This window comes from Hyperolius riggenbachi, chromosome 1, assembly GCF_040937935.1.
Source record: "Hyperolius riggenbachi isolate aHypRig1 chromosome 1, aHypRig1.pri, whole genome shotgun sequence".
NCBI lineage: Eukaryota > Metazoa > Chordata > Amphibia > Anura > Hyperoliidae > Hyperolius > Hyperolius riggenbachi.
This window is the reverse complement of record NC_090646.1, coordinates 271,628,255-271,651,359: the sequence shown is the minus strand read 5'-3', so window position 1 is coordinate 271,651,359 and position 23,105 is coordinate 271,628,255. Positions and strand designations below refer to the sequence as shown.

General features: G+C 44.3%; 2 protein-coding genes across 3 annotated transcripts in view; one reads left to right on the top strand and one right to left on the bottom strand.

Moving 5' to 3' along the window:
• LOC137506013 (tyrosine-protein phosphatase non-receptor type 9-like) overlaps nucleotides 1-16,141 on the top strand; it is a 122,950-nt gene extending 106,809 nt beyond the window's left edge. The window contains exons 13-14 of one of the 2 annotated variants that reach the window (XM_068233568.1): nucleotides 5,323-5,416; nucleotides 16,059-16,141. In XM_068233568.1, the coding sequence (XP_068089669.1) occupies nucleotides 5,323-5,360 (38 nt within the window). In that variant the 3' untranslated portion in view covers nucleotides 5,361-5,416; nucleotides 16,059-16,141. Of the gene's footprint in view, nucleotides 1-5,322; nucleotides 5,417-7,160; nucleotides 7,177-16,058 lie in introns of those variants that run through there. The other variant, XM_068233569.1, reaches the window with a different exon arrangement.
• ANXA3 (annexin A3) overlaps nucleotides 1-23,105 on the bottom strand; it is a 65,828-nt gene that overhangs the window by 7,792 nt on the left and 34,931 nt on the right. The window contains exons 5-9 of the mRNA XM_068233570.1: nucleotides 16,198-16,311; nucleotides 10,290-10,380; nucleotides 8,684-8,763; nucleotides 6,266-6,322; nucleotides 3,402-3,495 (exon numbers count right to left, since the gene is read on the bottom strand). Of these exons, the coding sequence (XP_068089671.1) occupies nucleotides 3,402-3,495; nucleotides 6,266-6,322; nucleotides 8,684-8,763; nucleotides 10,290-10,380; nucleotides 16,198-16,311 (436 nt within the window). The remainder of the gene's footprint in view (nucleotides 1-3,401; nucleotides 3,496-6,265; nucleotides 6,323-8,683; nucleotides 8,764-10,289; nucleotides 10,381-16,197; nucleotides 16,312-23,105) is intronic.

Genomic DNA, 23,105 nt, shown 5'->3' with positions numbered 1-23,105 from the left:
TTTAACACAGGAGAATAAAGAAAAACTGTTAGGCTAAAAAAGCTAATTTAAATCTCTAAAGGCTGAGCTGTAAGACAATTCTATGCTGTGTCAGTGACTTGAGTTGTGTTAAATGACTGAAGCAGAAAGGAAACTGAGCAAGTCCCATAGAGCAGAGTTCCCCAACCCTGTCCTCAAGGCCAACCAACAGTACACGTTTTGCAGAAAACCACAAACATGTACAGGTGAGGTAATTCGTGGCTCAGAAGAGCTGATTAGCTACCTCTCGATTTCCACAAAACGGGCTGGTGCACACAGAGCGGGTTTTTCAGCGTTTTTGCAGCCGCTTGCGCCTGCGGATACGCTTGGTCAATGTATCTCAATGTGGTGGTTCACACCAGAGTGGGAGGCGTTTTGCTGAAACGCATACTCCCGGGGTGAGGCATTTTTGGATTGCGGAGGCGTTTCTGCCTCCAATGTAAAGTATAGGAAAAACGCAAACAGCTCTGAAAAACGGCAGTTCAGAGCGGTTTTGCAGGCGTTTTTGTTGCAGAAGCTCTTCAGTAACAGCTTTACTGTAACAATATATGAAATCTACTACACCAAAAACGCTTCCCAAACCCGCAAAATGCTAGGTGAAACGCTACAGAAAAAGAAAAAGCGTTTCAGAATCTGCTAGCATTTTGCGGATCTGCTAGCGGGTTTTGGTGTGCACCGGGCCAACATGCACTTTTGGTGGGCCTTGAGGACAGGGTTGGGGAACACTACAATAGAGGATGAAAGATGGATAAGTAAAGGGGCCCATACACCTAACGATTTTCCCGCCGATATACGGCCGATTCGATCACAGTGATCGAATCGGCTGTGATATTGCCGCGCACACCACTGACAGAACGATCGATTTCCATCCGAAATCGATCGTTCCCGTCGATCCATCCGGCGGGTTGGGAGTGCGTCGATAGCGGCGTTCGAATGCCCGACGACCGACGCAATACAGCGGGTATACATTACCTTTTTCCGGCTGGCGCGAGTCCCCTGGTCCCCGCTGTCTTCTTTCCGCGCTGGGTTCCGGACCGGTTGCAGCTACACAGAACTTCCTGTCCCGGCAGGAAGTTTAAACAGTAGAGCGCCTTCTACTGTTTAAAACTTCCCCTGGACAGGAAGTTCAGTAGCTGCAGGAACGGTCTGGAGCTTGGAGCGGAGAAGAAGACAGCGGGGACCAGGGCACTAGTGCCGGCCGGAACAGGTAATGTATGCGGGGGGGGGAATCAGCAGCAGCTCCACAGATTGTGATCGGTTCCAGGCTGAAATAGATTCACAAACTGTTTGCAGTAAAGGTGGCCATACGATCCCTCTCTGATCAGATTCGATCAGAGAGGGATCTATCTGTTGGTCGAATCTGATGGCAAATCGACCAGTGTGTAGCCACCTTTAGAATATGCTGCTCATATCGGTGGATCAATGAAAGGACCCCTAAGGTTGACATGCATGCTAAGCGATTAAGGTCACTTTTTGTCTTGCAATGCCAATCACTGTAAATTCCCCAACCTCAACTGAGAAAAAATAATTTCCTTAGGAAAGTATACCACAAAAACACAAAAGATAGATATGGTATACATCTTACATTACTAATGCAATTAATTTACTCGATGTAAATGTTCTAAAGGCACTAATTAACTGGATTAAATACAAATTCCTTAATGCAGATTTAATTCCTTTGACAGTCTCCTGGTGTCCAGGCTGGATATAGTCTTGGAACAGGACAGTGGGCATTCGAACACTACTCTAGAAGCTAAAAAGATGACAGTTAAAGCTGCACTCCAGTCCAAAACAACACAAATGTACTTTAGAAAAATGAATTCAAGGTCCAAAATGTCCCCTGTTTGCAGTGCTGTGGGATCACCCTAAAAAGCAATCAAAATATGTACATAGTGCTTAAAACTGTAAATATAAAATCTGGGATGTGCCACCACCAGTAAGGAAAGCTATACACTCTCCCTTTGTAAATACACTCACTGACAGGGCTACTTGTTAACTTGCACATAGAACGATGGATCTCTCTGCTAGTCATCGAGCAACCTCGAAATAGATACTCCGTAAGGCTCATTTTACAGGTTTATTCAGTATAAAACAGTAGAGTTTGTTGGGCAATACCAGATAAATGACAAGCTGTTGCACTGTGAAATCCAGCCAGTGTGTCTCCGTTCGGTTCCCTACACTTCCCTGGAACAAACCTCTGCATACCGCCAAGACAGGACTAATCAGGTTGCTTGATGACTGGCAGAGATCCACCATTGTTTTATGTGCAAGTTAACAAGTAATGATAAGCTCTATGTAAACCTTGTAATTGCTTTTTAGGGTGAACCTGCAGTACTCTGAACAGGGGACTTCTGGATTTTGAGCGCAACTTCCTAAAGTACACTACTCTAGAAGCTTTTTTTTTTTTTGCTAATCTCATTTCTCTCCGTTAGGGCCTATTTCCACTACACGCAGATTGGATGCAGAATCGGATGCAGAAAAACTGACTCCAATGAATGCCTATAGGAAAATCTGTGTTTGGTGGAAACAGGCCCATAGGCATTCATTGGAGTCTTTCTGGAGTTTTTCTGCATCCAATCTGCGTGTAGTGGAAACAGGCCCTAAGAAAGGATGTGGACAGTAATTAACAAATTAAGATGATTTCTTGCTCATCTGTACTCTAAATTGATGCCTGACTGATATGAAGGTTGCAGGTAAATGTTTGCTTAAAGTCCCTTGAAGGATACAGGGAAAGGCCATGGGTGGGCAGAATTTTCAGCACCTCCTCAATATTGGTGGGCTCTGATTGCTATGTGCGGAAGATTCCCAAATGTCAGACTGAACACAAAATGGTTACATTTTTTTTTCTTAAAAAGAGGAACTTTAACCCAGGATTGAACTTTATTCCAATCAGTAGCAGATACCTTTTACTTTTCTCAAACCGATCATCATGACATCAGACATCTGTATGGCTGATATAGTGGTGAAACCCCTCCCACATTGAGAGGTTAGGAAATGGTCCTGGCAGTTTACTGTGTAACCTAGTTGCATTGTGGGAAATAAGGGCCGTTTCCAACTGCAAAGGAAGCCACATCTCCTGTTGCGGAATGTTCATTTACTTAAGAGTTCTATGCAGAGGGATCACCTGTCAGCACTAAAGATACTGCCACCTGTTATACATTTCAGAATGTACATCGGGGTGAGGAAAGATTTTACAATGGGCAGACATGGATTACATTTATAAGTTAATATTGTAAGTAAACAAATAGGCAGTTTTATTCATTACAGTTCATCTGTTTCCAGATTTAATAACAAGTATGAAATCGCTATCTATAGCAAATTATCATATCAGTTATCACACACAAGCTTTACTTCTCAGGAAAATAAAATATAAAAAGTCATACTTCGCCTGAGTTGGGGAAAACTTCTCGTACAAAGCACTTCAATAAACTTGTCTTCATCTGTCCCCCATTTTTTCTCCCCTGCATTGTACAGGACCTAAATAAAAACATATATTGCTTTAACTGTATTGTTATCAAGCGCTTAAAAAAAAAAACCCTTAATAATTATGAATCTGTATAATGCTTCTAGTAACTAGTAAGAATAAAGACATTGGTCACCCAATATATTTTGTAGCATTTAACAGAATTCAGTGCTTTTTGCCCTACCATGTAGTTACCATGACGTAATATACTGTATGTGAACAAAGTTTACAAGTTGGTTTTCCTATGTGCCAAGCTCTGGTATTCCAGATTATATAGCAATAGGTCTGCACTAAAAGCCCATGTACACTGGGAACTTTGGTTTTGTCTAAACAATCAGCTGATCAGGCATGCTGGTAAACCATTGATGATCGCTGCCATGTACCACTGCAAAAGCCGGCTTCTTACTGCTGATCTCCCTCCGACCCCCTCTCCTGTTTAAGCAACTGGAAGACTAGATGTACAAACTGAAGGTTGGTAACGGTCACTAAAAACATTAGTTTGTTCCATTGAAAATACTTTTCACTTTAAATAATTAATGTGAACAGAGTGCTGTTAGGTTCCATGATGTTTAAATCGTTTACTACTACCAACTGAGATACAATACTCTTCCTTTACTGGACTGAACTCCTCGTATTTTTTGCATGAGCATTACATGGGTGTAAATGCCCTTGTTGTAATGCCAGGCAAGGATTGCTGGTTAAGCTTCCTCAACCTGCTAATGGAGTAAAAGGATAAAAAGTTCTGGGATCAGATACCTAATAACACATACGGAGGTGTGTCAGCATGAGCATCTTTTGGAGTTTTATACCAGACAGGCACCCATCTATGTTACTTTTTTAAACTCCCAAAGAGCAAAAAAAATTATATATAAAAAAAAAAAAAAAAAAAAAAATTATATATATAAATATATATTTTTATTTATTTTTTTTTAAAGCGGTATCGTCACCATAAAAATCAAATTTCAACAGCAACTGGTCTGAGTGTATTAAGTGATAAAGATGCTAATCCTGCATTCAAAACTTTTTCTGCTGTTATGATTTGGAGTTATCACATACTTAAGGAACACTGGCCCTTTAGTAGTCCGTGCCAAAGAATTGCATGCTGGGGGATCTTTTTATCTATAATCTATTCCTCCTCTTCCCTTTATTTCCCTGCTAGTTTCTTATCTGGAACCTAATCCCCTACTCACTTGTGTTTACAAGCAAGGCTGAGGTGACTCAGCGATTGGAGGAGACAAGAAAAAAAAAAGTGAAGGGCAGAAATGACATCACGAGTTAGCCTTAAAGGGAACCTAAACTGGGAAGGATATGGATCTTTCCTTTTAAAATAATACCAGTTGCCTGACTCTCCTGCTGATCCTGTGTCTCTAATACTTTTAGCCACAGCCCCTGAACAAGCATGCAGATCAGGTGCTCTGACTGAAGTCAGACTGGATTATCTGCATGCTTGTTTCAGGGTGTGATTCAGCCACTATTGTAGTCACAAAGATCAGCTGGACTGCCAGGCAACTGGTATTGTTTACAGGAAACATCCATATCACTCTCAGTTAAGGTTCCCTTTAACTGTGGGCAAAAGACATGGCCCCCACCAGGATCAGAATTCTCGTAATTTACTATATAACATTCACTGAAATCAAAACGTGGACAGTATAATACATGTGTTATGTAAGTAGATCAAGCATTTATCTACTTATATATGTGTTTTTTTCCCCTGACATAGTATGGCTGATCCTACCACTTTAAGGTAAGGAAAGTTATATTTAAATGAAGTCAATCAGGAACAACTTTGAGTGATTATTTTGCATGTAAATGTGCTGAAAGGTTTTTTTTTTTTCATTTAGGTGATAAAGACGACATTTATGAGAAGTTTTGTGAATAGAGCCCAATGTCAGAAACACCTGATCTGCTGCATTTGCTTGTTCAGGGGCTATGGCTGTAAGTATTAGAGGCAGAGGATAAGCAGGATAGCCAGGCAACTAGTATTGCTTAAAAGGAAATAAATATGGCAGCCTCCATATAACTCTCAGCTCGGTGTCACTTTAAAATCCTGGTGAGAGTTGCACAAATGATGGGCAGGCAATTTAACAAAAGAGAAAAAGTCTATATTCTCCACAAAGACAATGCAATTATCTTATAACGGTACAGTCACAGTATGTATGCTGTGTGATAGAATAATGTGAGCCATGTTGTGGGTTTAACAGACATGTGCTTTTACAGTTGCAGTTAAGCATACTTTCCATGAACTGTATGCTTCACTTATGTGTCGCATAACATGATGCAGCTTTGCCCCTAATTACAATCATGTTTTTACTCAACACAATGCCCCAGTGTGGAACTAGCCAAAATGAAAGAATAGACTTGAGTCAGACTATCCAAAAAGATGAGCACAGAGCTGAAGTAGAAGTATTATAGGTCTATAAAGAAGAAGGTACAGTAACATTTTTACAGTAACAGTATCTTGTTTAGACTATGTTCAATAACAATTACACATCAGGAATCAAGCACAGGCTACTCCTATTGCTTATGTTAGCAGAACATGAAGTGCAGTAGTAAAAGGTCTCAGATCTCACATAAAGTGAACTAAGCCGCATGACAAATCCTTCACAATAAAAATACACAATAGACAAATAAGACATATGGCACAAACTGTATGATAAATAAGAGTGTTTAAGAGGCAGAAATTGCAAGTCATTAGCATGCCAAGTGAGGGCGGCAGGCCGCATATATCATTATCTAGTGTCAGTGGCACAGAGTTGCAGGGGAAGCCTGTCTAGCTTAATTTACCTCAGCATCCTTTTTAGCAAGATGTTCATCCACATTTGAACTTTCGTCACGTCTTGACTGCAAAAAAAAGAAAGCAGAATCAATTTTTATAGATTAAGTATATGGAGATTGATTGCATGTTTGTAAGCAAAGCTAAAGGTCTGAATCCATTTACTGCGAGGTAAATATGCCACGCGGTCGCAGAGGAATTGGGTTTGTGCTAAACAATTATTGCAGCATCTGCAATATAGGGGTAGAGTGAGAACCAGACCAAAAACTTACACAAGCAAACGTATTTGTGAAGACTACAAAACACTGAAAATACATTAAAAATAACAGAAATCATGGCGGTCAATTTTCCTGGTAAGGTTATTAATCCTTTAGGGCCTGTAAACAATAAAAATCGCAAGCACAATCAGAAACGCAGTGTGATGCCATTCTGTTTTTTAATCAAATTTCTACTTGCGATTTGTGTGTGCTTGAATTTTTGCTGAGGCTCTCTTTTCCTGCTTTCCCAATAACCTAAAAAACCCAATGAAAATTGCATGTACTCATGCTTTTTTTTTTTTTTTTTTTTTTTTTTTTTTAAATAAGCAGCGCTTAAAAAGTGCAACAGTCACTGCGTTTGTGTCTTTCTTAAAACGAATCGCACCAGTGTGTAAAGGTCATCACAATTTTCATGATTTTTCAAAAGACCTTGTGATTTAAAAAAAAAAATGCATGCCATTTTAAAAACAGCGCAAAAGCAGCAATGTGTACAGGCCCTTAGTGTATTTTTCACTACACTAAACTCTTCAAATAAAAGAGCGAATGAATACAAAGTTAACAGAGTTACCATAGCAGAAAACCCTGTGTGGACAGGAATAACTGCTCCAGTGACCCAGCAGTTTACAGCAGTGTGTCTTTTCAACAACAGCAGCCATAACGTTTGGAAAGCTCCTTTCTCCAATGGGATACAAGGCTGATAGCATGTCTACATTCATTAATTAGTGGCAGGAAGGACCAAGTAATGAAGTCCATATCCCAAGCCAAACAGATGGATCTTTGGTTTTAAAGGGAACCTGGAGTGAGAGGAATAAGGGCTGGTGAACACCAAGAGCGGTTCTGGAAAAAATACCAAAAAGTAGGTGAAAAATTACTATCAAAATTATTATGAGTGCTTGCTTGCAAGCAGTTTAAAAGGCATTTTTTTTACAAGTTGTACAAATATCACCTAGGAGGAAACTTGAGAAAAAGTCAATCGCATATGTGCCAGTTCATCTTAAAGAGAGTCTGAAGCGAGAATAAATCTTGCTTCAGACCTCATAGATAGCAGGGGCATGTGTGCCCCTGCTAAAACGCTGCTATCCCGCAGCTGAACGGGGGTCCCTTCACCCCCAAATCCCCTCCGTACAGCCAGGGAGCGCTTCCGCATTGGGGCAGGGCTAACCGCCGCAGCCCTGCCCTCACACGCGTCTATCAGACGCGTACCGCCGCTTCTCCCCCGCCCCTCTCAGTCTTCCTTCACTGAGAGGGGCGGGGGAGAGGCGGCGATGCGCGTCTGATAGACTTGCTGAAAGGCAGGGCTGCAGCCGTTCGCCCTGCCTCCAGAAAGATAAAATTTACGACCACGTTGACGACCAAGTTTTGCGGGGGTGGGTTTGGGGGTGAAGGGACCCCCGTTTAGCCGCAGGAAAGCAGCGTTTTAGCAGGGGCACACATGCCCCTGCTAACTATGAGCTCTGAAGCGAGATTTATTCTCGCTTCAGAGTCTCTTTAAATAAAGTATATGTAATGTTTCCTCAACCAATTAAATTAGAATGGCTCAGCAACAGTGGTAGAAAAAGCGGGTTGCCACTACAGTAAGAGCAAGCATCTTGCGGTGGTCTTTCGGGTGTCCCACTTCCAGCTAAGCGTGCTCTGGTATCATAAGGTATACAGAGTGGCAGAGGAGGCAGGAGATCTCATTAAACACAGCTTTTATCAGTGCTGGTTTTTCTTTGGATTCATCAATTGTGATGCATACATGCACATGCAATAATACAGGCTACTTGCACTGCAGGTGGATCAAAAAAAATATATAACAGGTGGGGTACCTTGTGGTGTGGTGGGTGCTGGGTTGTTTTAAGTTAAGTTGTTTAAACAACCCAGCACCCACAAGGTACCCCACCTGTTATATTTTTTTTTTATCCACCTGCAGTGCAAGTAGCCTGTATTATTGCATGTGCATGTATGCATCACAATTGATGAATCCTCATTAAACACAGCTTTTAGCAGTGCCAGTTTTTCTTTGATTCCCTGCCTCCTCTGCCACTAAATTATAATGGCTGTTACTTTCTCAATGCCCATTGTACAATACAAAAAATGATGGACAACGGTCAAAAAGACCTTCTGCCTAAACTTAATTAAACCAAGGGTTAAAAAATGCCCTGTAATAACCACAATAACTCTAAGTCTTACATTAGCCAAGAACAGCAAGGCTTTCCTAAAGTCACCCGATGTCTCTGAACTGATGTTATCGCCAAGACTTTTCCCATACACTGCAAGAGAACACAGCATTAATGGATAACAAATATCTATCACTTATAAATAAGCTATAGGCTCACTATACACCAGAAGTTCTGGATGCGAATATGGCTTTTTAGGGGACATGATTTGCATTTTCAAGTGTGATGCATCCTGGGAAACCAGTTTTGCACTCAATCACAAAATACCTTTTGTTTTAAAGAAGGCAAATTATACTACAAGGGTGATTCTAAAGGGTTTCCTAAACTGTGTGCCTCTTTACACCATGCTGGGAATCGCTAACTGAATTATCCCTTTTGGGTGGAGACAGGAGAGGAAATCTGCCACATACGTGCAATATCTACATGAGTGATACTGGCAAGGTCGGCAAAAGCTTGCTGATGTTGCACTGAAGTTTCCTGTCAGATGTAAATGATAGCAATTCCAAGTGAAACCATTTTTCATTTTATCAATTAGTTGAAAGTTTTATACAATTATTTTTTTCAGTTAGAAAACATGCATTTGCACTTTCCTGAGGCTTTGTCATCTAAACTGCAAGAGTAATTAAGCTCAATTAATTGAACGCAGTCAGTAATGAAGTTTTAACATTTCAAAATTGTGTATTAATAAAGCGTTTTTGTACATTCATTTTTAAGAAGCAGTGGGGCAGCTTATCCCTTGGAAATGCTGAGGTACAAATAAATCTATATAGCTAAATCCTCTGAACTATTCCTATAGAGGTCTTGTGTTAGTTCTGATGGAAGCTGTTCTTTTGCAGTTGCAAAAACAGCCTAGAAGAGGACCATAGAGACATAGGGCCCGTTTCCACTGTAGCGTTACGAAATCGCCGGCGAATCACCGCAGGCAAATCGCATGCGGGTGCGATTCCGCATGCGTTTTTTGCCGCGATTTCGCATGCGATTTCGCATAGGTAAGGCTGTATGCGATTTTAACCATGTCACTGCCTGTGTGAATTAACATGGGTACCTATGCGAAATCGCATGCGAAATCGCGGCAAAAAACGTATGGGGAAAACGCATGCGATTTCCCTATTAAATACATTGTGTGCGATTCGCCTGCATTCCACACGCAGGCGAATTCTGAGGCCCCTACCCTGCAGATTTTTTCTGCACAGAAAAACGTGCGGGGAAACGCACAAGTGGAAACAGTCCTATCCACTTGTACTGACTGTGCGGATCCGCATGCGTTGCCCGCATGCGGATTCGCGATAGTGGAAACGGGCCCTAAAACTTCTGTTCCCATGATCCCCTGTAATTAGCAGGAGAAGTTCTGCATCAAAGCTCACACCAAATAGGGAGCCAAACTGTGGTGAACTGATGAGTGTACATGGTCATCACTTCCATCCATCCCCATTGTGGTGAGCTACTGCTATAATTATGCCCTGTTCTCACCATTCTGTTTATGCTCTTTGATACAACACCCATATGTTTAGATTTTCTTTTGAGAGACATTTGCCCATCTAGGACCAATGAAAAGATGGAATGTGCACACACTTTAAATAGAACTAACTTGCAGCTCTATTAAACATCAGTAGATTTACTTGTGTAATAAGCATCTCCAACTGCTTTCATCTGCTTGCTGGTCCTAGATGCCAAGATTTCTATCAAGATACTTTCAGTAGTTCCTGTGCCCTGAAATTAAAAAAAAAAAATCTAAAATATCCAGCCCAAGTACACAGAGAAAGCACATTTAAAAATTTTATGTATGCAATGTTCTAGAACATACATGTCAAACTCTAATCTGGCCCTCAGAGTCATTCAATTTGGCCCTCAAGGAGTGTCCCCACTTTGCATTATGTTTGGCCCACTCTAGACCACCAGGATAGCTATATTGGAGGTGAAGCCCTAGATCACCACGGAAGCCATATGGAGAGGAAGGGGAAAAGCACTAAACACTAGGGAACTGTATAGGGGAGGGTGGGAGCCACTAGACATTGGGGAACTGTATAGCGGAGGGGTGACCACTAGACACCAGGGAGCTGTATAAGGAAGCGAAGAGGACCACTAGACAGCAAGGAACTGTATAGAGTTGGAGGGGGGGCAATTAGACACCAGGGAACTTTATAAGCTGGCCAGTAGACTTCAAGGTTGGCCCGCTGCTAGGACCACGTGTTCAATTTCGGCCCACTTTGTATCGGAGTTTGACACCCCTGTTCTAGAAGATGATATACCTTTTATACAAAAATCAGTTTCAAAAATGCCTTATAAGAAACATGTACGAGTGCATACATACATAACCTATAGTACACATCCCTCATGGAAGCTGCCCACTTTGCCTTTTTCCTATTTTGGAGGGTCGAGATTAGCAACCAAATGGCCAAGTATCTGTTCAGTGAGACAGAGTCATTTTTGTTCTTTCAATTATTAGCTCTTGGAAATCCAATAAAAGATGATAAACATTACATATGTGACTGATAAGCACTTCTGACAGCAATGAGGCTCTGTTCACATCTAAAAGTGAAATCACGGACACCAGTGATTTTCAATTTTTTGCTCCTCCCAGTGCTTACCTGCGCGCTTCTATTTTTTCTAAAGAGATTTTCTAAGCGCTTATGCAGAGCGATTTGTTTGTTCACTTCCTGGCGCAAGTCAGGAAGTAAACTCTTTCACCCGGAAAGTAATAAATACAATGTATTACCCTATACCTTCCATTTACGCAAATCGCCACAAAAATGGTACAGGCAGCGCTTTAGTGAGCGGATCGGAAACAAACCGCTCAGATGTGAACACTCTCCTAGGGAATCATTGCACAAGCAATTTGTAAATCGCCAACGCGCAAAAAAAAAAAAAAAAAAAAAAAAAAAGAGAAAACCCCCTAGGAGTGAATAAGCCCTGAAAGAGTGAAAGAAAGAAAGAAAAGTTCATTAAGCCATATCTTGTGTTCAGGAACTCAATCACAAAGAGCTTAAAATGGACATTACTGAGAGAATTGAATGTGCGTAATTAGAACCAGGGGCGTCGCTAGCCCTGTTTTAGGGGGGCACGTGCCCCCAATCTTTCCTGGGGTGCCACGGATCTCCGCCCGGCCGCCCCCTCTGTCAAGACTCAGCGGCTCCCTCCAGCCGCCGCGTCACTGACAGTCTCAGACCTCAGGATCAGGCGGCGAGCCGGCGACCAATCGTGCGGGCGCTAGGACCCAGCGCCCGCACTGATATGCGGAAGTGACATCCCTTCCACATATCGAGCGGGTGCGTCCAGCGCCCGCTCGTACATCTGGTCGGGTCGCCGCTGATCCTGAGGTCTGCTGAGAGGTAGGGGGGGGGGGGGGGGGGGAGCGGCGGCGGCTAGAGGGGGGGCCTCCCTGTCACTCACTCACTCCCTAAAGGGGCTCCCCTGGCACTCACTCACTCCCTAAAGGGCCTCCCTGTCACTCACTCACTCCCTAAAGGGCCTCCCTGTCACTCACTCACTCCCTAAAGGGGCTACCTGTCACTCACTCACTCAAGGGGCTCCCCTGGCACGCACTCACTCCCTAAAGGGGCTCCCTGGCACGCACTCACTCCCTAAAGGGGCTCCCTGGCACGCACTCACTCCCTAAAGGGGCTCCCTGTCACTCACTCACTCCCTAAAGGGGCTCCCTGTCACTCACCCACTCCCTAAAGGGGCTCCCCTGGCACTCACTCACTCCCTAAAGGGGCTCCCTGTCACTCACTCACTCCCTAAAGGGGCTCCCTGTCACTCACTCCCTAAAGGGGCTCCCCTGGCACTCACTCGCTCCCTAAAGGGGCTCCCTGGCACGCACTCGCTCCCTAAAGGGGCTCCCTGGCACGCACTCGCTCCCTAAAGGGGCTCCCTGGCACGCACTCGCTCCCTAAAGGGGCTCCCTGTCACGCACCCGCTCCCTAAAGGGGCTCCCTGGCACGCACCCACTCCCTAAAGGGGCTCCCTGGCACGCACCCACTCCCTAAAGGGGCTCCCTGGCACGCACCCACTCCCTAAAGGGGCTCCCTGGCACGCACCCACTCCCTAAAGGGGCTCCCTGGCACGCACCCACTCCCTAAAGGGGCTCCCTGGCACGCACCCACTCCCTAAAGGGGCTCCCTGGCACGCACCCACTCCCTAAAGGGGCTCCCTGGCACGCACCCACTCCCTAAAGGGGCTCCCTGGCACGCACCCACTCCCTAAAGGGGCTCCCTGTCACGCACTCCCTAAAGGGGCTCCCTGGCACGCACTCCCTAAAGGGGCTCCCTGGCACGCACTCCCTAAAGGGGCTCCCTGGCACGCACTCCCTAAAGGGGCTCCCTGGCACGCACTCCCTAAAGGGGCTCCCTGGCACGCACTCCCTAAAGGGGCTCCCTGGCACGCACTCCCTAAAGGGGCTCCCTGGCACGCACTCCCTAAAGGGGCTCCCTGGCACGCACTCCCTAAAGGGGCTCCCTGGCTCGCACTCACTCCCTAAAGGGGCTCCCTGGCACTCACTCCCTAAAGGGGCTCCCTGGCACTCACTCCCTGAAGGGGCTCCCTGGCACGCACTCACTACCTAAAGGGCCTCCCTGTCACTCACTCCCTAAAGGGGCTCCCTGTCACTCACTCCCTAAAGGGCCTCCCTGTCACTCACTCACTAAAGGGCCTCCCTGGCACTCACTGCCTAAAGGGGCTCCCTGGCACTCACTGCCTAAAGGGGCTCCCTGGCACTCACTCACTGCCTAAAGGGGCTCCCTGGCACTCACTCACTGCCTAAAGGGGCTCCCTGGCACTCACTCACTGCCTAAAGGGGCTCCCTGGCACGCACTCACTACCTAAAGGGCCTCCCTGTCACTCACTCCCTAAAGGGGCTCCCTGTCACTCACTCCCTAAAGGGCCTCCCTGTCACTCACTCACTAAAGGGCCTCCCTGGCACTCACTGCCTAAAGGGGCTCCCTGGCACTCACTGCCTAAAGGGGCTCCCTGGCACTCACTGCCTAAAGGGGCTCCCTGGCACTCACTCACTGCCTAAAGGGGCTCCCTGGCACTCACTCACTGCCTAAAGGGGCTCCCTGGCACTCACTCACTGCCTAAAGGGGCTCCCTGGCACTCACTCACTGCCTAAAGGGGCTCCCTGGCACTCACTCACTGCCTAAAGGGGCTCCCTGGCACTCACTCACTGCCTAAAGGGGCTCCCTGGCACTCACTCACTGCCTAAAGGGGCTCCCTGGCACTCACTCACTGCCTAAAGGGGCTCCCTGGCACTCACTCACTGCCTAAAGGGGCTCCCTGGCACTCACTCACTGCCTAAAGGGGCTCCCTGGCACTCACTCACTGCCTAAAGGGGCTCCCTGGCACTCACTCACTGCCTAAAGGGGCTTCCTGTCACTCACTCACTGCCTAAAGGGGCTCCCTGGCACTCACTCACTGCCTAAAGGGGCTCCCTGGCACTCACTCACTGCCTAAAGGGGCTCCCTGGCACTCACTCACTGCCTAAAGGGGCTCCCTGGCACTCACTCACTGCCTAAAGGGGCTCCCTGGCACTCACTCACTGCCTAAAGGGGCTCCCTGGCACTCACTCACTGCCTAAAGGGGCTCCCTGGCACTCACTCACTGCCTAAAGGGGCTCCCTGGCACTCACTCACTGCCTAAAGGGGCTTCCTGTCACTCACTCACTGCCTAAAGGGGCTCCCTGGCACTCACTCACTACCTAAAGGTGCTCCCTGTCACTCACTATCGGGGTCCCTGTCACTCACTACCTAACTGGAGGCGCCTGTCACTCACTAGCTAACCTTGGGGTCCCTGTCACTCACTACCTAACTTGGGGGGCTACCATATTAAGGGGGCATTCTGCCTATTTATGTGAAATGCTGTCTATTTATGTGCCTCATGACTGCTGAATATGTCTTGTTGGGAGCCTTATGATTTGTTGGGGGCCTCATGATTGCTGAATTTGTCTTGTTGGGGGCCTCATGATTTGTTGGGGGCCTCATAATTGCTGAATTTGTCTTGTTGGGGGCCTCATGATTGCTAACTGCGAGACTATGGGAAAAGCTGAATCCTTATCATATGAGACAATAGCATTAAACCTACTTTTTTAGCGTTTTAAAACAGAAAATAAAACTGGGAGGTTCTAAAAAATTGAATACATTTTTCAGGAGTAGGATGGATGAAATGGTTTATCTTCACAGTTTATTTTCAACTTGGATTTTCCATAATGTTCATGTATGAGTTAAAACGTTTGTACAGTATTTAGTTTAAATTGCTGTTGCCACTTTGCGATAGATACCGGTAAGTGACTTTTGGGTTGCAGTTTGGGCACTCGGCCTCCAAAAGGTTCGCCACCACTGTCCTAATCTGATGTCCCACCATTGCTAGGTTCATGTAAATTTGTCTCCACCCGTTACCACACCTATATTCTGGTCCATGGCCCACCCATTTTTTGGTGCGGCGCGATAAGCACGCCGCACAACGTGATCGTCATTTTTGGCACGCTAGCTGCAGTGTGCTGAATTCTGCTGCCTACAGTATGTACAGTATACGCTGTTCTCTAGTGCTTGCACTGTGTGCTGATTTACCTCCAGTGTGTACAGTGTAAGTTGTTACTCTGTGCCTTTATTGATTGTAAACCAGCTGTATTGTATGCTGATCCCTGCTACTTTCAGTATGTACAGTATTAGCTGTAAAGCCTGGTACACATACAATTTTGATTAGCCAATTTTAGCTCTGTTCATAAAATTCATTGTCTGTTGGCCCACTTACTGCACGGGGGTGGGAAATTGGGGGTCAGTGATTGACCAATCAAAATTGTATGTGCGTATACATCTTTGATCTATGCCTATACTGATTGTAAATGATCGAAATAAAGGACAGGGGGCTCCGTCCAATATTTCGATGGGCAGGCCCGTTATCCGTAGCTTACACCGCTGCTAAGTTCATGTACATTTGGCCCCACCCATGGCCACGCCCACTCACCGCATGGCCACGCCCATTTTTTTGACGCGGCGCATGTACCTCCACGCCTGGTGCCCACAGGTGCCACTGATCTCCAAGGACCCTAGAAACGCCCCTGATTAGAACCAGCATATTCTATAGTCCATGCAATTAGCTGCGTTATTTTTTCTGATTCCGATCACATGCTAATCGCAAAATACAAGGACATCCACAGATTAGTGAAAATTGTGGTGACCCTTTTATATTAAAGTGAACAGATTATGATCAGCATTTGCTAGATGGCAAACATCCTGTATATTGCATTTGTTCAGCTATTTCTCATGTTCCTAAAATCCCCCAAAAATTGCAAACTGTAGTCTTGTAAATTACAAAGGAAATCGCATTGCACTTGTGGTGATTTGCAGTACAAAACAGCCCTAAATGTACGTCTAACCATGGGTATTTCATTTCAGGTTCACTTTAAATATGACAGTAACAAGCAGAAGAATACAACATTTTTCCTATTCCCAATAAACATTATCACAGTGGTTCTTTATCAGAATAAATACATTGCATGACCCAATGTTATTTTTGCCATTATTTTCTTCATACCTTCATGGCCTTCTTTAGCTGTTTAGCATCAAAAACAGCAGGAGATAAAATGAGGGAGACCAGGAGATGTTCAAAGCTGCCAGACAGATCACCTTTCAAATCATCTTTTAATTCCTGAAAAGAAAGTAAAATGCAAATACATTGCTATTACTGGTAGGTTATATTGCTCATTTGTGTAATACACTGTAGACTGAAATATGTAATACTGATCAGTTAAACACGGGACCTCATTCAGCAGAATAAAAGCCCAAATGATATCAGCACACCAATCTTGGCAAATCAAACTGCACGCTTTATTGTGCTTTCACTGTACAAATAGTTTGTACGATTTGATTTTATCATCTGGACTTTGATTGCTATTGGCAACATTGCCTATACTGCAGTATCAAGCACCCAGCTGATGGAGGAGGAGTGCTCACTTGAAAAAACTTTATATATGCATCACTCAGTAGAATAAGATGTGCTAGTGTAGAAATTCAACATTCACTGGCATGGAATAGTAGGCTGAGTAGACAAAGCTTATTTCAATCATCTCAGCCTAAAACTATCAAAACAAGGGTACTCCCCCTTCCCCTGCTAAAATCATTGTCCTGTTGTGCTTGCTGAGGCATGAAAGCACACCTGAAGTGAGAGGGATATGGAGGCTGCCACGTATTTTAAACAATGCAAATTGTCTGGCTGTCCTGCTGATCATCGGTCTCTAATACTTTAAAGGGAACCAGAGATGAACGTTTCACACAAAATAAACATATCAGTTGATAGCTTGTAAAGAATAAATGCTCTACCTGATAATTTCGCCGCTCTGGTGTGCCTTTTTTAGTGTTTTTTATCCATTATTGCTCCAGGAAAAATCAAATATGGCCGCCGGCTCATATCCCTTCTCCTTCCGGGTTATGAGTTGTTCTGGATGTGCTGTCTAGGCTATATGAGACTATGCTGCTATCTAGGCTAAATGCAGCCTTTCATCTATGTGCTTTCATTTTGGTATGTTGTACAGCTGCCTGTAGGAAGTGTCTCTCATAGGAATGAAACTGCAGTCATCAGTATCTACAGTATGCAGACAGAGTGCACACAGAGCACACAGGGATCATATTGCAGCCACACTATCTCAGCAGGAGCAGCCCCTCCCATGTCATCACAGCTCGCAGTATGCAAAGCAGGAAATGTAAGCCAGGAGGGGGAAGGCTTGGGCTTGAAAAGACTCCACAGAAGAGTGACTCGGCTATAATGATTCCAGGTCAAACCTCGACTGAATAGTCGGTGGATTCTTATCACAGTTGCTAATAGACTAATTAGGCAGATAACAATGAAACTAAAAGCAGGGTAGGTGTTTACTGTCATGTTCCCACTGATAAATGTGATAAAATACATGAGGGTGCTTCGTCTCTGGTTCGCTTTAAAGGGAACCTAAACAGAGGGATGTGGAGGTTTCCTTTTAAACAATATCAGTTGCCTGGCAGTCCTGCTGAACGCTGCAGTAGTGGCTGAATCACAGACCTGAAACAAGCATACAGCTAAATCCAGTCCGACTTCAGCCAGAGCACCTGATCTGCATGCTTGTTTAGGGGCTGTGGCTAAAAGTATTAGAGACACACAGGATCAGCAGGAGAGTCAGGCAACTGGTATTTTAAAAGGAAAAAGACAACTTTACTTACGGTAACATCTTTTCCAGTAGTCAAGAGGACAGCACCCCTGGTGAGACCTGTCTCCCTCCTGACCGTGGACAGGAAACTGTAAAAGAAACAATTTGCATAAGCAATAGGCAGCTGTATAAAATGCACCTACTTCTATACTTCAGTTTAATAAACAAGAGGACATGGACAATAATAATAATGCTTATACAAACCTTTAATTTTTCCACCCATAAAGGGCGGGTTATAGGGGTGCTGTCCTCTTGACTACTGGAAAAGACGTTACCGTAAGGGCGGGTTATAGGGGTGCTGTCCTCTTGACTACTGGAAAAGACGTTACCGTAAGTAAAGTTGTCTTTCCCAGAACGTCATTCGGACTGCACCCCTGGTGAGACAATATACTAGACATCAGGCTTAGGGCGGGACTACTGCTTGCAAAACCTTCCTTCCAACGGACAAATCTGTGCCAGCAGATACATCCAGTCGATAATGTTTCACAAATGTGTTTCTACTTGACCATGTTGCAGCTCTGCATATCTGATCAATAGAAGCGCCTGCCCTCTCTGCCCATGATGTTGAAATTCCTCTTATAGAATGAGCCTTGATAGATGAACCCAAAGTCTTCCCCTGTGACTGATATGATAAAGCAATTGCCTGTTTGATCCAACGTGCCAAGGTTGTATTTGAGGCCTTGTTTCCTCTTGTTTTGCCTCAAAATACAAAGATTGCATCCAATCTCCTCCAGGACTTGGTTCTTTCCAGATAAGTCAATAGACATTTTCTAACATCTAGAGAATGCAGTTTTTTCTCCTCATCATTTGATGGGTTTTCGCAAAATGAAGGAATTTAAATCTCCTGGTTCTTGTGAAATGAAGAAACCACCTTAGGTAGAAATGTTGCGTCTGGACGTAATGTTATCCTATCTTCCGAGATAACACAGTAAGGTACCCCTATTGATAATGCTTGTAACTCACTTATTCTCCTTGCCGTGGTTATTGCTAAGAGAAACACGGTCTTCAACGTCAGGAATTTGTCAGAGATTGAGATAAAGGTTCAAATGGATTCTCACACAGGCCTTGCAGAACAGTATTCAGATCCCAGGAAGGTATCCTTGTTCTTACTGCTGGTTTCAATCTTTAAGGCCTGAAAAAAACGAATTATGAAGTCGTTCTGTGCTAATTTTCTCTCTAGAAACACTCAGTGCTGAAACCTGAACCTTTAGTGTACTAATACTGAGGCTTTTTTTGAAACCACACTGTAAAAATTCTAACACAGATCTGAGTGAATCTCTGTTAAAGGATCTTTCAGTACACCATTCATTAAAGAGAACCCGAGGTATGTTTAAAGAATGTTATCTGCATACAGAGGCTGGATCTGCCTATACAGCCCAGCCTCTGTTGCTATCCCAAACCCCACTAAGGTCCCCCTGCACTCTGCAATCCCTCATAAATCACAGCCATGCTTTGAGGCTGTGTTTACATCTGTAGTGTCAGTCTCAGCTGCTCCCCCGCTTCCTACATAGCTCCGGTCCCTGCCCTCGTCCCTTCCCTCCAATCAGCAGGGAGGGAAGGGATGCAGGCGGGGACTGGAGTTCTGCAGGAGGCGGGGAGAGCAGCAGACTGACACTATAGAGATAAACACAGCCAGCTCTGACAAGCTGTTTGTCAGCAGCGTGGCTGTGATTTATGAGGGTTTGCAGAGTGCAGGGGGACCTTAGGGGGGTTTGGGATAGCAACAGAGGCTGGGCTGTATAGGCAGATTCAGCCTCTGTATGCAGATAATATTCTTCAAACCCACCTCGGGTTCTCTTTAAACACTCTCCACGCCTTCTGGTAAATCACCCTAGTTATTTTTTTCCTACTGTTAAAGTTTCAGAAAGGTCGTCTGAGAAACCTTTGGACTTTAAGAGCTCCCACTCAGATTCCAAGCTGAGAGGTGCAGTAAACTCCGATCCAGATGCAGAACAGGGCCCTGGGATATCAAGTCCGGAATAAGCGGCAAGTTTATCGGCTCCGATATCGCTAGAGACTGAAGCAACGTGAACCATGGTCATTGGGGCCAAAAAGGGGCAATTAGTATGACTCTTGCCCTTTCCTGGATAATCTTTATCACCCGAGAAAGAAGTGGAATTGGAGGAAACGCATACATTCTCATACTTCCCCAATTTACTGTAAATGCATCCACTGCCCAAGGTACATCTACCGGACACAGGGCACAAAAGTTTGGGCACTTTGTATTCCTTCTCCTTGCAAATAAGTCCAACTCTGGATTTCCCCACTTCGAAACAATCGTCTGAAATATTCCCGTATTGAGACCATTCATTCTGATCCAGTATCCTTCGGCTGAGATAATCTGCTATTTCGTTCGATGTTCCCTTCAGATGAACCGCTGTTAATGATCTGATGATGTTCTCAGACCAAAAAACATAAACCTTGCCGTGTGGCTCCACAAAGTCGACTCCTCGTGCCTCCCTGTTTGTTTATAAAGGAAACAACAGACCTGTTGTCAGATCTTATCCTGACATGAGTCTCTGATCTTACTGCTGAAATGTTGTAAGGCCCTCCATACAGCCTCCAGTGCCCTGCTGTTTGATGAATTTGAACTCATTTGTACAGACCACTGTCCTTGTGCTGGAAGAGCATCCAGGTGGGCTCCCCAGCCCCATACACTGGCGTCTGTCGTAATTATCTTTTGCTGTGGATAATTCCATAGACAACCCGGTGATAGAGGAGACTGATCCGACCACCACAAAAGAGACACCTTTATGTTGTGAGGGATGAGGATCTTTTTGTCCAAAACTGCTCGGCTTCTGTTCCATGACCTGAGTATCCATAACTGTAGGAATCTTGCATGGAATTGTCCCCACTGAACTGTAGGAAAGGAGGCTGTCAGGAACCCTAGAACTGCCATGGCCTTTCTGAGAGACATAGTCCTTGTTTTCTGAAACAAAAAAACAGTATTTAGAATTGCAGACATTTTCCTATTAGGCAGGTAGAGCCTTTCCTGTCTAGTAATGTTAAATCCTAAAAATTCTATAATCTGTGATGGAGTCAGAGAAGATTTCTCCCAGTTTATTAGCCAACCCAGATCCTGGAGAAAGTCTAAGGCCAAAAACATCTGGTCTCTTACTGAATCTGCAGATGGACCCCAAATCAAAGAATCGTCTAAATAACCAACTATATTAATCTTGCTAAGCTTAGCAAGGACCTCAGACATCACTTTGGTAAAAAGCCATGGGGCCGAGGATAAACCAAAAGGAAGGGCAATAAACTGGAAATGTCTTACCTCTTCCTCCATCTGAACGGCAAATCTTAGGTATTGCTGTGATGCCGGATGAATGAGCAAGTGGAGGTATGCATCCTTTAGATCTAGGGAGGCAAGAAAGCTGTTTTTCTGCAAGAGATGAACCACAGATTTTATATTGTCCATCCTGAATCGTCTGTATTTTACGTATTGATTTAGAGTCTTTAGGTTAAGAATAAATAGAAATTTTCCCTGTGGTTTCTTTACCAGAAACACTGGTGAATAGTAACTTTCTCTTTCTGACACTTTGGTACTTCTCGTATTACCCCCCCTTTTTTTTTTTTTTTTTTTTTTTTTTAGAAGAGAGAGAACTTCTGACTGTAATGTTAAATCTTTTGTTCGATCCCGTGGGCGGGGAGAAATGCAAAACTTCCGAGGCGGAGGAAGACCGAATTCGATCCGATAACCTTCTAGAATGATTCTTAGCAACCACTGGTTTGAGAAGTGTGGAAGCCAAACCTCGTAAAAATTTGCAATTCTCCCCCCCACCGTAATAATGGCGTCATTGCTTATCTGTTCTCTTGGCGGGGGTGAAATTAGGCTTTGACCTCTGAGACCTGGAGGGAGCCCAGCATTTGCCTTTGGATGACTTTGGATCCTGCTCTGTTCTGGTAGAGGAACGAAATGGCCGTTTATATTGGGACTGTCTTCTCTTAATAGGAAAGTTGTTTTTTGTATCTGCTGTTGTATCCAGCGTGTCATCTAGTTTAGAACCAGAGAGGAGAGCCCCTTCACATGGGGTACCACACAATTTTAATTTGGAAGAATTGTCGCCATTCCAAGTCTTTACCCATACTCCTCTTCTGGCCGAGTTTACCAATGCAGTGGTTCTGGCTGTAAGTTTTACTGTATCGTCAGAGGCATCCACCATTTAATTTGAGGCGTTTAAAACTTTTGGGAAGTCATTTAGAATCTCTTCTCGTGAAACCCCATTAGCAATTTTAGTTTGCATCGCCAATAACCATGTCTTCAAGGACCTGCTGACTGCTGTAGAGGCCACTGCTGGCTTAAAGGTCAAGGATGAGGACTCCCACGCTCTGCGTAAGAGATTGTCCATTTTCTTATCAATTGGATCTTTTAGATTTCCAAAATCCTCAAACAGCAGATCCGTTTTTCTTGACACACTCGAAAAAGATGGATCCAACCTAGGCGGAGTACCCCAAAATAATTGATCCTCAGGAGAAAAAGGGTATAGTTTAGACAAGGATCTGGGCCAGAAGGCCCGCTTCTCAGGGTTATCCCATTCTTTCTTAATCATTCCCTTGAGGGTAGAATGAACTGGGATAAATTGAGACTGAGGGTCCGCCAAGGCTTTATACATTTCATTCAAGGGTGTCAAAAAGACTTTTGTTCACTCTTTATGCCCATAGTTTCATACATTTCCATTAATAAAACTTTAATTAAATCTTGTGGAAAAAGCAAATTTTGGTCTATCAGCTTTTGTTGATACAGCCTCCCCTTCAGATATTTCCTCAAAGTCAGAAATTTCCCCCTCAGATAAATCTGAATCTTCTAAATTATTCTCCTTTCTTTGTCTTTTAGACCCAGAAGTTAACGGCTGAGATACTGTCAATACTGGTGATGTAGGAGTAGGAATAGCAGGCATTGTATCCATTTCAATGCTAGTTCCGGGTAAATCGGAAGGAACAGCCAAAGTAGAAGCAATAGCAGATTCCTTTATCTCTTTAATGGCTATGGACATTTCAGCCCGCATTCAGCCCATTAAATCCTTAAATATAAAAGGTGACTCGTCCTTAACCACCTTTTCTGTGCAGTACTGACAATTTTTTAGAAGAGGATGAAGACAAACGATTATTACAAATTGCACATTTCCTTTCAGATTTGTTAGAACCATGCTGACTGGTTTGAGTAGAGGATCTCTCAGACTTTTCAGCTTTATCAGTTTTATCAGTTATGTCATTTTTTTTAGGCTATAAAAAAAACACAAACAAGAAACAAACGATCACTAATGTC